The sequence below is a fragment of the Myotis nattereri genome (assembly GCF_964212035.1).
Source record: "Myotis nattereri genome assembly, chromosome: 5".
Classification (NCBI taxonomy): domain Eukaryota; kingdom Metazoa; phylum Chordata; class Mammalia; order Chiroptera; family Vespertilionidae; genus Myotis; species Myotis nattereri.
The window spans coordinates 25126921-25140935 of record NC_138080.1 but is presented as its reverse complement, the minus strand read 5'-3'; the positions used below and the strand labels follow the sequence as shown (position 1 = coordinate 25140935).

Here is a 14015-nt window from a genome sequence, read left to right as displayed (position 1 = left end):
TGGATCTTGCTACAGTTCTGCGTTTGATGTTTAATCATCGGTGACCTTGATAAGGACTGTTTCATTGGAGTGTTCAGGAAAATAACTTGCAATATGTATGTCAAATGGACCTATCTCCAAGGTTTCCACGAGGGGGCAGTGTTACCCCGGGAAGTGCCTTTCTGGAAGCCCCCTTCTCAGTGCAGGTTACAAACCTGAACACACACAGGTGGGGTCCTACAATGACCCGCTGCCTTGCAACTTGCTATTTCCACTGAATGGTCAGTACACATACAAATAGCGCTTGTTTTCAGTAGCTACATAATTCGTGGTGCCACTCGCCATGGCATATGGACAATGCTCTATATGCGGAAGGGTAGTTTTTCCCTGCCTCCTTCCCTTCCTTCACAGCTTTATTGAGATACCAGAGGCCCTGTGCACGAATTCGTGCACAGGTGGGGTCAGGTGGATGGGGCTGGGGGTGGGAGGGCCTGCCAGCCCCTATGGGGTGGGTGGGGGGCTGATCTGGAGCAGGGCTGTCTGGGGGGAGAGGCTGCAGGCAGTTGGCTGGATGGCCCCGCCCCCTGGCCGAACTCCCCATGGAGGGGACAATTTGCATATTAGCCTTTTATTATATAGGATAATCGACAGACCATAAGCTGCATGTATTTAAACTGACATTTTATGTCTTGACATATGCATATACACGTGAAACTATACAATCAAGATAGTGAGCCCTAACTGGTTTGGCTCAGTGGGTGGAGCGTTGGCCTGCGGACTAAAAGGTCCCAGGTTCGATTCTGGTCAAGGGCATGTACCTTGGTTGCGGGCACATCCCCAGTAGGAGGTGTGCAGGAGGCAGCTGATCAATGTTTCTCTCTCATCGATGTTTCTGACTCTCTGTCCCTCTCTCTTCCTCTCTGTAAAAAATCAATAAAATATATTTTTTAAAAAAAGATAGTGAACGTTTCTATCACCCCAAGAAGTTTCCTCCTGTTTCCTTGTAGTCAGTTCCTTCCCTGCCCCTAGACCAGGGGGGGGCAAACTTTTTGACTCAAGGGCCACAATGGGTTCTTAAACTGGACCGGAGGGCCGGAACAAAAGCATGGATGGAGTGTTTGTGTGAACTAATATAAATTCAAAGTAAACATCATTACATAAAAGGGTACAGTCTTTTTTTTTTTAGTTTTATTCATTTCAAACGGGCCGGATCCGGCCCGCGGGCCGTAGTTTGCCCACGGCTGCCCTAGCCCCTGGCACCAACTGATCTGTTTTTATTTCCTATAGCTTTATGTTATTTCAGAAAGTCACATAAACAGAATACTACAATACGTAGCCTTTTGATTTGGCTTCTTTTACTCAGTTTACTACCTTCGAGTCTATGTTGTATCTATCAGCAGTTTGTTCCTTTCTATGTTGAGTTGTATTCCCTTATGAAGATACTAGAGGCCTGGTGCACGAAATTCGTGCGCTGGGGGCGGGGGGGGGGGTGTCCCTCAGCCCAGCCTGCACCCTCTCCAATCTGGGACCCCTCGGGGGATGTCGGACATCCCTCTCACAATCCAGGACTGCTGGCTCCCACCCGCTCGCCTGCCTGCCTGCCTGATCACCCCCTAACCACTCCCCTGCCAGCCCGATCACCCCCAACTGCCCTCCCCTGCTGGCCCAATTGCCCCCAACTGCCCTCTCCTGCTGGCCTGGTCGCCCCCAACTGCCCTCCCCTGCTGACCATCTTGTGATGACATGAGGGCAGCCATCTTGTGACCACATGGGGGTGGCCACCTTGTGCGAGAGTGTGACGGTGAATTTGCATATTATCTCTTTATTATATAGGATACCAGACTGTTTATCCTTTCAACTACTGCTGGACATTTGGGATGTTTCCAATTTTGGAACAATGATGAATAGAACTACTATGAATCGTCTCATTCAGATCTTTGTGGGGATATTCATTTTCATCTTCTACTCTTTTATTTTTACACTGAAATATGTGATCCCTCTGGCATTTATTCTAGTATATGGTTGGAAGTAGGGTTCAGGCTCTGTCTTCTGGGCAAATCAACAAGGCAAATTATACATTTTCTGTAAAGTAGCAATACCACCTTTTTGTGTGTTCTTGGAATTTCTGGATTCCCTCTGGACATTTTCCTGAAGCCAATGTCAGGCTGGTTTTTATATTTTTTAATATTTTTAAAATATGTATTTTTTATTTTTAGAGAGAGAGGGCGAGGGAGAGAGGAACATCATTGATCGAGTGCCTCCTGCACATACCCTTGCTGGGGATCGAGCCCGAAACCCGGGCATGTGCCCTGACCTGGAATCAAACCAATTGAACTGGTAAACTCCTGGTTTCTGGGTCAACACTCAACTGCGGAGCCACACCACCTGAGAACTGTGCTTAATTTTAGCAGGGCAGTGTTGTGCTGTTTTGATGACGGTGCGTTTTGCTGTGTGGCCAGGCAGGTCTCTCACCTTCTGATTCATGATTCTTGGAAGCTGGGGAGGGGGTGGGTGTGGCCTGGCTCTCTGGAGACAACCTGTTGCTGCTTGAGGGTGATGGTGCCCGTTCTGGCACTCTGCGTGCGGAGCGGAGAGGGGCCTGAGAATATCCGGGATGACTGAATCAGAAGTGGTTGCTTAGGAAGAGTGAAAAGAGTAGTTTCTGCAACTGCCCTTGGAGCTCTGTCATCTTAATCCTTGCAGATGAGAAGGCATCTTTCTAACCATGGCTGTGTGCTGACTGGCATTGCTCCCGGAGCCGGACCGAAGCTCCCTGAGCGTGACTGTCTGCCCTGCCTTGTTCTTTTGGGTGCTCCGGTGCCCCCAGCTCTCTGCAGAGGGCTCGGTCTTGGCGCTCGGTAGAAGGACTTGGCTGTTGTGGAGGAGGGGGCCCCCCACACCCCTGCCACTCACTCCCTGTGTCAGCTTTGATGTGTCACTTCTCCTTTCCAAGCTCTGGGCCCTGTGAACCAGGACACCGGGCTAATTCCACGCTTCAGGCCCTGCCAACAGGACACTGGGCTGACCTCTGATTCAGACCCCTTCCTGCCCAGAGCCTCTGAGTCAGTGGAAGAGGCAGGTGGCTGTGAGCTGCCCGGACTGTCGCGGTTACGATTGAGAGTCTGCCAACTCCTAGGCATGACCTTGGGCATGTAATCCGTTCAGTTTCTGTAATGTCCTCTGAGAAGCAAGGTTGATTATGGCCCTTCCCTCGCAGGTCAGGATTGGAAGTGATTTTTTTTTTTTTTTTTTGGCATAAAGCTTGTCTGGTAATAATGCCAGCTGGGTAAACTCAGTTGGGAAGTACTTAGGGCTGGTCTTTGGGTAAGGTCGCTTTGCTTAATTTTTTCAGTAACACGTGTACCTTGTAACAAATTCAACACTATGGACAACTCTTAAGTAGCCCATGGGAGGTGCCCCTTCCCCGAGGTCCTCTCCCAGCAGTGACCTCAGTTACCTTTTTTCTAGGGCCAGTGGTTCTCAACCTGTGGGTCGCGACCCCTTTGGCGGTCGAACGACCCTTTCACAGGGGTCGCCTAAGACCATCCTGCATATCAGATATTTACATTATGATTCATAACAGTAGCAACATTACAGTTATGAAGTAGCAATGAAAATAATTTTATGGTTGGGTCACAACATGAGGAACTGTATTTAAAGGGCCAGAAGGTTGAGAACCACTGGAGGCTGTTGGCGTCCCTGCCCTGTAGTCGCTGAAGCAGCAGTTGAGGGCGGACCAAAGCAGTTTCGGTGACTGGCCTGGAGCTGGATGGCTCCGGCTGTCTCTGGGTGGCTGTTACTCAACTCTCCCCAAAGGGGAACTGGGCTTCTCTGCAGCCTTCAGCTTTCAGCACTCACCATAAGAAACAGGCCTGAGCCCTGCCGGGTAGCTCAATGGCTAGTGTCGTCCTAAGATACCAGTGTTGTGGGTTCGATCTCAGGGCAGGGCATACAAGAAGCAACCAGTGACTGCATAGATGACTGGAACAACAAATTGATGTCTCTCTCGCCTTCCTTCCCTCCCACTCTCTCTCTCTCTCCCTAAAACCAATCAATCAATCAATGAAAAATGTTTTTTAAATCCTCTTTTTTTATATATATATTTTATTGATTTTTTACAGAGAGGAAGGGAGAGAGATAGTGAGTTAGAAACATCGATGAGAGAGAAACATCGATCAGCTGCCTCCTGCACATCTCCCACTGGGGATGTGCCCGCAACCCAGGTACATGCCCTTGACTGGAATCGAACCTGGGACCCTTGAGTCTGCAGGCCGACGCTCTACCCACTGAGCCAAACCGGCTTCGGCTAAATCCTCTTTAAAAAGAAAAAGAAACAGGCCCTCAAACAATTCCACTTCTGAACTTTTTTTTTACATACATATTTGCACAGATCTACAAAAGCCTGGGTCCAGGAATGCATACAGTTCCACAGCTAGGTTGGTAAAAGGAAAAGATTGGAGATTTCACCGGGACCCCAGCAAGGAACCGGTGACCTAAGTGGAAGCTCCATGCCTGTTAAAAGGAACAGCAGCAGAAAAAGAAAAAGAACAAACAAAGAAAGAACAGCAGCCCTGCTCTTCGGAATGTGTCTTGTTTATTCTACAAACATATCTGCTCATGCAGGAAACAGGGGCAGGGTCATTGCGTTGTTCGAGGAGAGCAATTGGATGTGATCCCGGCAACCCTTAGCTTAGGAGATGGCTGGTCAGATAGGCAGTGGATCAGGCACACAGTTGGGCCTCCGTAGCCACAGAAAGAGCCGGAAGCCACGGAGAGCAGATAGGCAGATCTCCAGGTGTAACAGGCAGGGACACGAAAGTGCAGAGAAAACCTTTGGGATATGGGACATGCTTATTCCTGTATCTAAATTGTGGTAGGTGTTTATGGTATTGTATGCTTTAATTTGGTTTTTTTAGAGAGAGGAAGGGAGAGGGATAGAGAGACAGAAATATCGATGAGATCCTGCCTCCTGCAGGCCCCCTACCGGGGATCGAGCCCCAAACCCAGGCATGTGCCCTGACTCGGAAACCGATAACCTCTTTATTTCTTGGGCGGATGCTCAACCACTGAGCGACACCAGCCCGACTGGAACTGTATGCTTTTAAATGTGTCAATTCCACCTAAATAAAGTTGGTTTGAAAAAAAAAAAAAAAACACACAAAACAGCCAGGTGCAGATCAGTGAGAAGGGAGACAAAAACATTCACATTTGCCTTTATTTGCATAGAGACATACGGAAGGAAACAAAGCCTTTATAAAAAGTTGTTTCTTTCTAGGAGAGGGGGCAGGAAAGACAGGGAGGAGGGTGGGCGACTTCTCCTTGCTGTACACTTTAGGTTTTAGAGGCATATGACCTTATTAGCAGTTTCATGTTGAAAGGAACAAAATGAGCGTTCTGTTACGGACAGTTGAATTGTGGTTAAGTAGAAAGAAGAGTCGTGGTTAACTAGAAAGCGGTGCAGAACTGTGTGGGCACGGTGTTGTCTTGCATAAAGAGGGAGGTTTTGCTGCTGGAGGCACCAGTGACGGGGGTGGCTGTCCCTAGGGAGGTGGCTGGGAGAGGAAGGCTTGTTTTGTACCATTTTTTTCCCCGTTTGGTCTTTTTTTTGTGCAGCAAAGCAAGCAAGAATTTATTGACCGCAGCAAAAGCACACCCAGGACAGTGAAACAAGGAGGGGCTCGAGGAGGCACTTTTGCAAGGCTCACTGGGAAGGCAGAGAAAAGGGGACTGAGACAGGTGTAGGGGCTTAGCCTGGGACGAGCTGCTGCTAGTTGCTCCCCTGGTTGCAAGTCCTGTGGGGTCCCTTAGAGTTTAGGAGAAGCCTATCTGTGGAGAAGAGGAGGAAGGGAATGGTGCGCCCTGTTCAGTCCTTCCTTAAAATCATATCCATGTAGGGGGCCAGCTGGCTGTGGATGGGGTTGAGAGATGGAGTTACAGGCCAGCAAGGGGTGGGGAGCAGACACTCTAGAACCCAGGTGATGCAACTCGCCAGGGTCAGGAAAGGGACATTTGCAGTCTTGCATCTTTTTTTTTTAATGTTTTTATTGGTAACATTTTTTTTCTTTTAGAGAAAGAGGAAGGGAGAGGAAGGGAGTGGGGGGAAGGAAGTGAGAGAGAGGGAAACATTGATGAGAGATAAATATTCATCGGCTGCCCCCTGCATGCTCCCCCACCAGGACAGGCAACCCCCGGCGTGGGCCCTAACCAGGAACGGAGCTGGCGACCTTTTGGTGCGTGGGACGACGCTCAACCAACTGAGCCACACCGGCCAGGGCACGTCTATTCTTTTATTGAATATTTGGCAGTGACGGAAGGATGTCAAGTTCAAGAGCGTGGTTCCCGCTCAGCAGAACCACAGGCCCCTGAGAAGTCCTGCCCAGGGGCGGGGGTCCCAGGGGGGCTCGCCACCCCCCAGGCAGGGAGGTCTCTCTGCCTCCGGCCCCTCACGAGTGCTCGCGCCGGGCTTGCCTGGGCAGTTTGGTCTTGAAGAGGGACTTGCCCGAGGCCTCAATGTAGGTGATGCTCATCTCTTTGGGGCTGATCTCCACGTAGGTGAAGCCGCCCAGGGAGTCCTCCATCCCATAGTGGAAGCGCAGGTAGCCGCTGGGAACCTTGCGAAAGTGCCTCTTCGAGGGGTCCATGAAGTTGCCAGCCCCGCTCAGTATGTAGCCGATGCCGTTCTCATCCTCAAGGTACTGTGGATGGAGGACTCGGGGTCAGGGGAGCCCCCAGCCCCTCAGTGAGGCCGACCACGGGCTTTGTGCCCACCGCTCTTGAGTCCAGGGTCTCCAGTCACTTTGGGCAAGCAACATAACCCCCTTGTGGGCCTCAATTTCCCCACCTGTAGGAGTGTACTGATCTTACTTCACAAGTCTGCACTGAGTAAGCGACTGGCAACTGGTAGCTATTATGATAGCTTTTGGGGAACTGTGGGCTGTTTCCCTGGTTAAAGACCATAGAGTTTGAGGGAGAGTGACATTTGGGAGAACCCCAAACAGCAGGAGGGTCCCAATGTGCCATGTGGCACATCCACTGGGGAGGTGGCCCCTGACCTGGCTCCCCACCCGACCCCACCTGCAGGTCCCTCACCTGTAGGTTGTGGTCGTGGCCACTCAGGTAGGCGGTGACCTTGTACGTGGCCAGCAGTGGCTGCAGCTGACGGACCAGGCAGTGGGTGGGCCCGTGCTCAGCAATGGACCAGACCGGGTAGTGGCCGGCCACCAGCACGTAGTCCTCCTTGGCCGCTGCCAGCTGCTTCTTGAGCCAGGACAGCTGCGTGCGGGCCATCTGTGGGTCACGGGGCCTCTGCGGCTGCTGGCTGAGGAAGTCGTCCGAGTTGCCGCACAGCGTCACGGTGTCCAGCATGAAGATGGCCACGGTCACATTGGACCGTGGGATCTTGAAGCGCAGGCGGTAGTAAGGGCTGGGGAAGTTCCTGCGGAGGGCACAGGGGTGGGGTGCACACACGTTGGGTGGAGAGGCCCCAGGGTCCGTCAGGCCAGTGGGCCCCTCCGTGCCCCTGAGCGAGGCTTGGGGGATGGGTGGGGAGCAGGCTCACCAGCGCTTGGAGATCCTGGAGTAGGCGATTTGTGCCGAGACGTTGCCCAGATGGTCATGGTTGCCAGCCAGCACGTACCAGGGCACATTGCGGAGGGAGGGATCAGAGAACACATCCTCAAAGGTCTCCTGCAGCAGACAGAAAGGGCACCCCCACCCCGGGGTCAAGCAGCCACCCCAATGCCCCCCACCAACTCAGGAGCCGAGGATAAGAGAGACCCCGAGAGCGCTAGGTCCCCACAGGTGTCGGCTTCCCTCTGCCTCCTTCAGAGTTGAAAAGTTGACCACGCCTTCTCCACGTGCCCCCCGCCCCCACTCCAGTGCCACACACCTGGAACCGCTTGTCGTAGGCATCATGCACGCCGGTGAAGTAGAAATTGTCCCCCAGCGACAGGATGAAGTCTGTGCCTAGGATCTTCGCCGTCCTGGCCATCTCCTTGGCGTTGGCCGTTTCCCGGGCTGTGTAGAACGGGGCATTGGGGACCCCGCCCCAGTCACCCACAGCCACAAAGCGCAGGATGGGGGCAGTGCCATCAGCCAGGGGCAGCACCAGCAAGGCTTGCAGGACGAGCAGCACCGTCCTTGTGTCCATCTGGGAGGCGAGAGACAGGTGTCTGGGGACCTGGGCTGAGGCGTGGGCAGTAGGCTCTTGAGACACCCCCTTGCCCTGCTGTGGCCCAGCGGGAACCCCCCGGGTGCCCTAGTTCCCTGGACTTCAGGGCAAAGTTGGCTGGGAGGGTGAGCGGGTAGGTGGCGTCCGGCCAGGGGCCGGGAGGGGTGGCCACGCAGGCCCATTCTGCCCTCCCTCATCCGGGACCCAGCACTCACCCTGGCGGAGGCACTGGCCAGCCACTTGGCACAGTCCAAGGGGCAGTTGCGTGACAGGGCAGGACTGGCCAGGCCACCGAGCCTTTATTCTCTGGGGCGGAAACGGATCATTCGCGAGGATGAGGCAGTTTCTCCAGGCTGTTCCAGAAGCCCTCCCCTTGGGTCATGTGAGCCTTGGAGTTCCCCAGCCACGGGCGGTGGATGGGTGGGGGTCTGGCACACAGCGTAGCCCCACCTACCACCGGCGTCACGGCCTCGGACCCGGGAGCTTGTCTGTGCTGTGGGCCCGAGGTGCCGCTACTGCCCGCTGTGTGCCCCAGCCAGACACCTCTGGGTGTCCGCGTCCTGCCCTGTCTGGATGTCCGCGTCCTGCCCTGTCTGGGTGTCCGCCTCCTGCCCTGTCTGGGTGCGTCTGAGCTGCCGAGGTCACACGTCTGCCCTGTGCCTGGAGTCCCGTGTCCCCCAGCAGGCGAGGCCCAGGTGTCTGTGAGGTGCCAGAAGCTGTGGGGGGATGGCTTGGGAGTCCCTGTTTTGTGCCTGGGTGGTGGTGTGTGCCTGCACTGTGTCTCTAACGTGAGTTGTGTGTGTGGTGTGTGTGGTGTGTTTGATAACATCTGAGTGTGTGTCCCAGGGTCACCCCCCTTTGCCCCCCAACAGCAGGGTCGCCCTTTTCCAGGAAGTCCTGCCCACACCTTCCTCCCCTCCCCTCCCCTCCCCGCCCCGCCCCCATTCCTGCAGGAGGAACCCAGGCGGAGGCAGCTGATGGCGCTGCATGTGACCTCGGGCGCCTAACCCTCACCCCCGCAGCCGGGCCGGGCCGGGAGGCTCTCCCAGCAACCCCAGCCCCTGGGACAGGCGCCGGGACCCCTGCACGTGTGGCCGGGCTGACTTACCCTCACTCCCGGCCTCCCTCTTCTGGCCGGATCTGCACCTGCACACTCGGGCTGCTGCTGGCAGCCCCGCAGGGTGCACAGGGCCCCTGGGTCACCCCGCGCGGCTGGCCGTCCCCGCCGCAGCCCAGGGCAACAGGAAGTGGGTCACCAGGACCCGGGGAGACCCCTCCCAGGGGAGTCGGCCGGCACGTCCACACCTGCAGGGCGGGTCTCACCTGTGGTTGGCTGGGCCCGGGTCAAGGTCAACGCCAGGCGCCGGGGGAGCCGCGCTGCAGAAGTGGGGCGCTCGCCGTGGGGTGCTGCCCCGCGTTCAGGGGGCGGCGGCCCAGCCTCCCGGCCACCCGGCCCGCGGCCCCGGGCGGGCCCAGGTGTCGTCTGGGGCCCCGCGCTCGCACCTGGCCCGGGGAGCCCCGCCCGGAATCCTGCCCGGCCGCCCCGCGCACGGCGCTGGCAGCGCAAACACGACGGGGGCCGGACGGCGCTGGCGGGCCCGGCTTCCTCCCCGCTCCCCCACCTGCCTTCACACTTGGGGCGCCACAGCGCTGGGTGGGGCCTCGGCCTGGGCTGGGCCACCGTCTAGTAAGGAAGTCTCCACCCTCAGTCTTCTGGTCTTTAAAATGGGCGTGAGGGCAAATGAGTCAAATCTTCCGTAGAAAGAATTCCAGGTCATGTCAGTCAAAGGCCCCTCCGGGAGCCAGAACTCAGTCCTTCCAGCCTCCTTTTGTTTAAAATATATTTTTGTTGATTTCAGAGAGGAACGGAGAGGGAGAGAGCGATAGAAACATCAATGAGGAGAGAGAATCCTTGATCGGCTGCCTCCTGCGCGCCCCCCACTGGGGATCGAGCCCACAACCCAGGCATGTGCCCTTGGCTGGAATCGAACCTGGGACTCTTCAGTCTGTAGGCCGTTGCTCTATCCACTGAGCCAAACCTGCCAGGGCCCAGCCTCTTTTTAAAAAAAATATTTTTATTGATTTCAGAGAGGAAGGGAGAGGGAGAGATAGAAACATCAATGAGTAGAATCATTGATCGGCGGCCTTATGCACGCTCTTCCCCCCCTTCCCCCCCCAGTGGAGATCCAGGCGGCAACCCGGGCATGTGCTCTTGACCAGAATGGGACTCCGGACCCTTCAGTCCAAAGTCTGGTGCTCTATCCACTGAGCCAAACCAGCCAGGGCTCAGCCTCCTTTTGAGTGTGGACAGGGCTCGAAAGTTATTGACTCTCATCCAGTGACTAAAGCATGGAAAAGCAAAGCTGGGACTGCACAGTGGAGACACCCCGCGGACACCACCTTAACCAGAAGGCCCTGGCCAACTCCGAGCCCCAAGCGCTGATATCACGGCCCTGATAGGATGGAGCGGGGAGGGCGCCCCACCGCTGGGGTTTCTTCCCGCAGCCCGTGGCCTCGGGCTAATGATGAGCACAATACCAGATACCTTCGATGGAGGGACTTTCCACAGAAGAATCCGGGCTCTGCAAACATGTCCCAGTCATGAAAATGATAAAGGTCTGAGATGTGTCCAGACTGGATGAGACCCCACAGGCGTGAGGACACAATGATATGTGGGATCCTGGGCCAGAAAGGGGGCATTGGTGCAAAAACTGGTGACACCCAACCAAAGCCTGCAGGTTTGTGAATTGTAACACAACCAAGAAACACAATTTCTTAGTAGTTACAGGTGGTTATGGCTACAGGGGGAACAGTGAGGAACATAGTGAAGCCTTGCTTGGCATTAGATTCTACAACTCTTCTATAAATCTAAACTATTCCAAATTAAAATAGTTTACTTTGAAAATGGGTATAATCCAAGAAACCTAAGAATGTTTTCAACATGTATTAAGCACCCACTGTTTGCCCAGTACCAGCTGACACAGCAGTGAGAGCACAGGCAGGAAAACCCACCCTGCTGGGGCTGACATGCTGGAGAAACTTACTTCTAGCCATTAATGGCTCTCCTTTCTTTGGGAGTGGGCGTTCTCTTTCCATTTTATGATTTACTAGAGGCCCGGTGCATGAAATTCGTGCATGGGGGTGGGGGTCCCTCAGCCCGGCCTGCACCCTCTCCAACCCAGGACTCCTCAGGGAATGTCCGACTGCCTCTCGGGATACCTAACCGCTTCTGCCTTGCCCTGCACCCGGGACCCGGGCTTCCCGCCGTCTGGCTGGCCGCAGGCACCCAGGACCCGGGCCGGCTGCAGCCGCAGGGGACTGTGGGCAGGTGGCTTTGCCCAGGCCACAGCCACAGGCGCCCAGGACCGCGGGGCAGGCAGCTTGTCCCTCTCCTGGGCCGCAGCCTGGCTGGCCCCCATTCCTCTCTCCCCAGTGTTGAGTGTCTGAGCCTTCACGGTGTGATGGCGTGAGGGCATGATGACCATTTGCTTATTAGCTCTTTATTATATAGGATGTACTGTATGGAGTGTTGCTTTAAAAGCCCTGTTAATTATTTTGCCCGCAGAACACACACAGACTTCCTCTTAACATATCTGTGGTCAAATGGAAACGCAGGAAACGGACCTCACTCCGGGTCAGGGCAGGGGCTGTTTTCTGGGGAGACAGGCAGGGGAGTGGAATCGGGTGGGGGGACAAAGAGGTTGGGCAGAGGCTTCAACTCCATCCCTACTGTTTCTTTGTGTGGTTTTTGGTTTGTTTGTTTGTTTTCACAAAAAAGGAAAAAAGAAATGATCAGAACCAATTAGGACCAAATGTTAACATTTGCTTCTTCACATGGTACACAAGTGTTTTAGGAGTAATCTATGCTTTCTGTATCTTTTTTTAACACCACGCAAATTTATATTTTTTAGCCCTAACTGGTTTGGCTCAGTGGATAGAGCGTCAGCCTGCGGACTGAAGGGTCTTGGGTTTGATTCTGGTCATGAGCACATGCCTGGGTTGTGGGCTCGATCCCCAGCAGGAGGCGTGCGTGAGGCAGCCAACCAGTGATTCTCTCATCATTGATGTTTCTATCCCTCTCTCCCTTCCTCTCTGATATCAATAAAATATATTTTAAGAAATATTTTTTAAAATGTATATATTTTTTATCTTACTGTAAGATGTGGTCTTTATAGAAAAATTGGACAATACTGAAAAGCACAAAGAAAACAATGACACTCTCCAGTAATCTCTCTGCCTGGAGAGTCACTATTCATTCATTTTTCTATGCCTACATTTGTCTTCAGAAAGATGGGATGGCCCTGCCAGTTCGGCTCAGTGGAGAGAGCATCAGCCCGAGACTGAAGGGTCCCAAGTTCGATCCCAGTCCAGGGCACTTACCTTGGTTGCAGGCTTGATCCCTGGCGGCCCTGATCGGAGCACATGCAGGAGGCAACCAGCTGATGTCTCTCTCTCACATCAGTGGTTCTCTCTCTGTGTCTCTCCCCCTCCCTCCCACTCTCTCTAAAAATGAATGGAAAAATATCCTCAGGTGAGAATGAACAAAAAACAGGACACAGAAAAATGGGATGCTAGTGATACTATTTTATAAAGTCTTAAAGTGTTAACATTTTATGTATTTTTTTAATTAAAAAGTATGCAAAAGCTTGTGCATGTGACTGAAACAAATCAGACTTTGTGCAACGTGTGTAGTGAAACTTGTGGATTCTTGGCTGTCGCTCCGTCATCTCCCGGGTTCTGCATACGCTGTTCTCCCTCCGTTTGCCAGGGGTCCCTGCTCTGCTGCTTTTCTGTGAGGGTGGGTCAGGGTTGGGCTCAGAGCCTCCCTCCCCCTCCAGTCCTGCCTGGTGTCCCAACAGCCATGTCAGGTCCGTGGCTGAGTTCCTCCTTTGGCACCTCTGTGCCCTGCCCACTCCTCCCCTCTCCCTTGCTCTTCTCTGGCCTTTCTACCCTCCTGGAACAGGGCCACACTCTGACCTCAGGGCCTTGGCACGTGCTGTTCCACTTGCCTAGAAGGCTCTTCCCTCTCCAGATCACCCTCCCCTCCCCCCTCCTTTCCCATTGTATTCAAGTTTCTGTATGTAAAATGCACCCTCCACCCCCATCTGGCTCCCTTCCTGCGGCATTTTCCTCTGTCACCCTTATCATGACCTGACAAGCCACACATCTTGCTTTTGGTCTGTCTCCCCACCAGAGAGATCTCTTCTGGGATAAGAACGTCTTGGTCTGGTTCCCTGTTGTGTTTCCCTGGCATCTGGAATCCAGGCGCACAAAGGCGGTTGCTCCTTTGGGGAGTGGTGGAGCAAAGGAGTGCCCTTCAGGACCCCACTTCCCTCTGGTTTGAATGTGCAGCCTCCCGGACGCCCCTCCTGGCTTCATGCCTTGAGTGGGTTCCACCAACTCCGTTCCGGCTGCTTCGGTTCTAATGTCAGTGGTGTTGTGGTCGGTAATCTGCCCCGGAGTATCTCAGAGATACCTCAGTGACCCTGATTAGATTTGGCCTCTCCCTCACGTCCTGGTCACGGCGCTCAGGTCACACGAGGACTTGTATGCATGTATGTAAGAATAACCAATGGACACAAGACACTGGAGGGTAGGGGTGGCCGGGGGAATGTCACGGGGGGTGGGGGGAAGGAGACATGTGTAATACTCTTTGTAATACTCTAAGAAATAAAACAAAATTAAATTTAAAAAAATATATTTTATTGATTTTTTTACAGAGAGGAAGGGATAGGGATAGAGAGTTAGAAACATCGATCAGCTGCCTCCTCCACACCCGCCACTGGGGATGTGCCCGCAACCAAGGTACATGCCCTCGACCAGAATCGAACCTGGGACTCTTCAGTCCACAGGCCGACGCTCTATC

General features: G+C 54.0%; 1 protein-coding gene across 3 annotated transcripts; it reads right to left on the bottom strand.

The window, feature by feature from the left end:
- Nucleotides 1-6025: 6025 nt before the first annotated feature.
- On the bottom strand, nt 6026-9659 carry ACP5 (acid phosphatase 5, tartrate resistant). 3 transcript variants are annotated; one of them, XM_081093026.1, is made up of 6 exons: nt 9473-9659; nt 8365-8455; nt 7868-8128; nt 7538-7665; nt 7069-7414; nt 6026-6674 (listed from the first exon to the last, which is right to left on the bottom strand). In XM_081093026.1, the coding sequence occupies exons 3-6, from the start codon at nt 8126-8128 to the stop codon at nt 6423-6425; spliced, it is 987 nt and encodes a 328-aa protein (XP_080949152.1). In that variant the 5' UTR covers nt 8365-8455; nt 9473-9659; the 3' UTR covers nt 6026-6422. The 3 variants fall into 3 exon arrangements, with proteins under 3 accessions (XP_080949152.1, XP_080949154.1, XP_080949153.1); XM_081093028.1 differs by lacking the exon at nt 8365-8455 and having other exon boundaries at nt 9473-9634; XM_081093027.1 differs by lacking the exon at nt 9473-9659 and having other exon boundaries at nt 8365-8533.
- Nucleotides 9660-14015: the final 4356 nt, after the last annotated feature.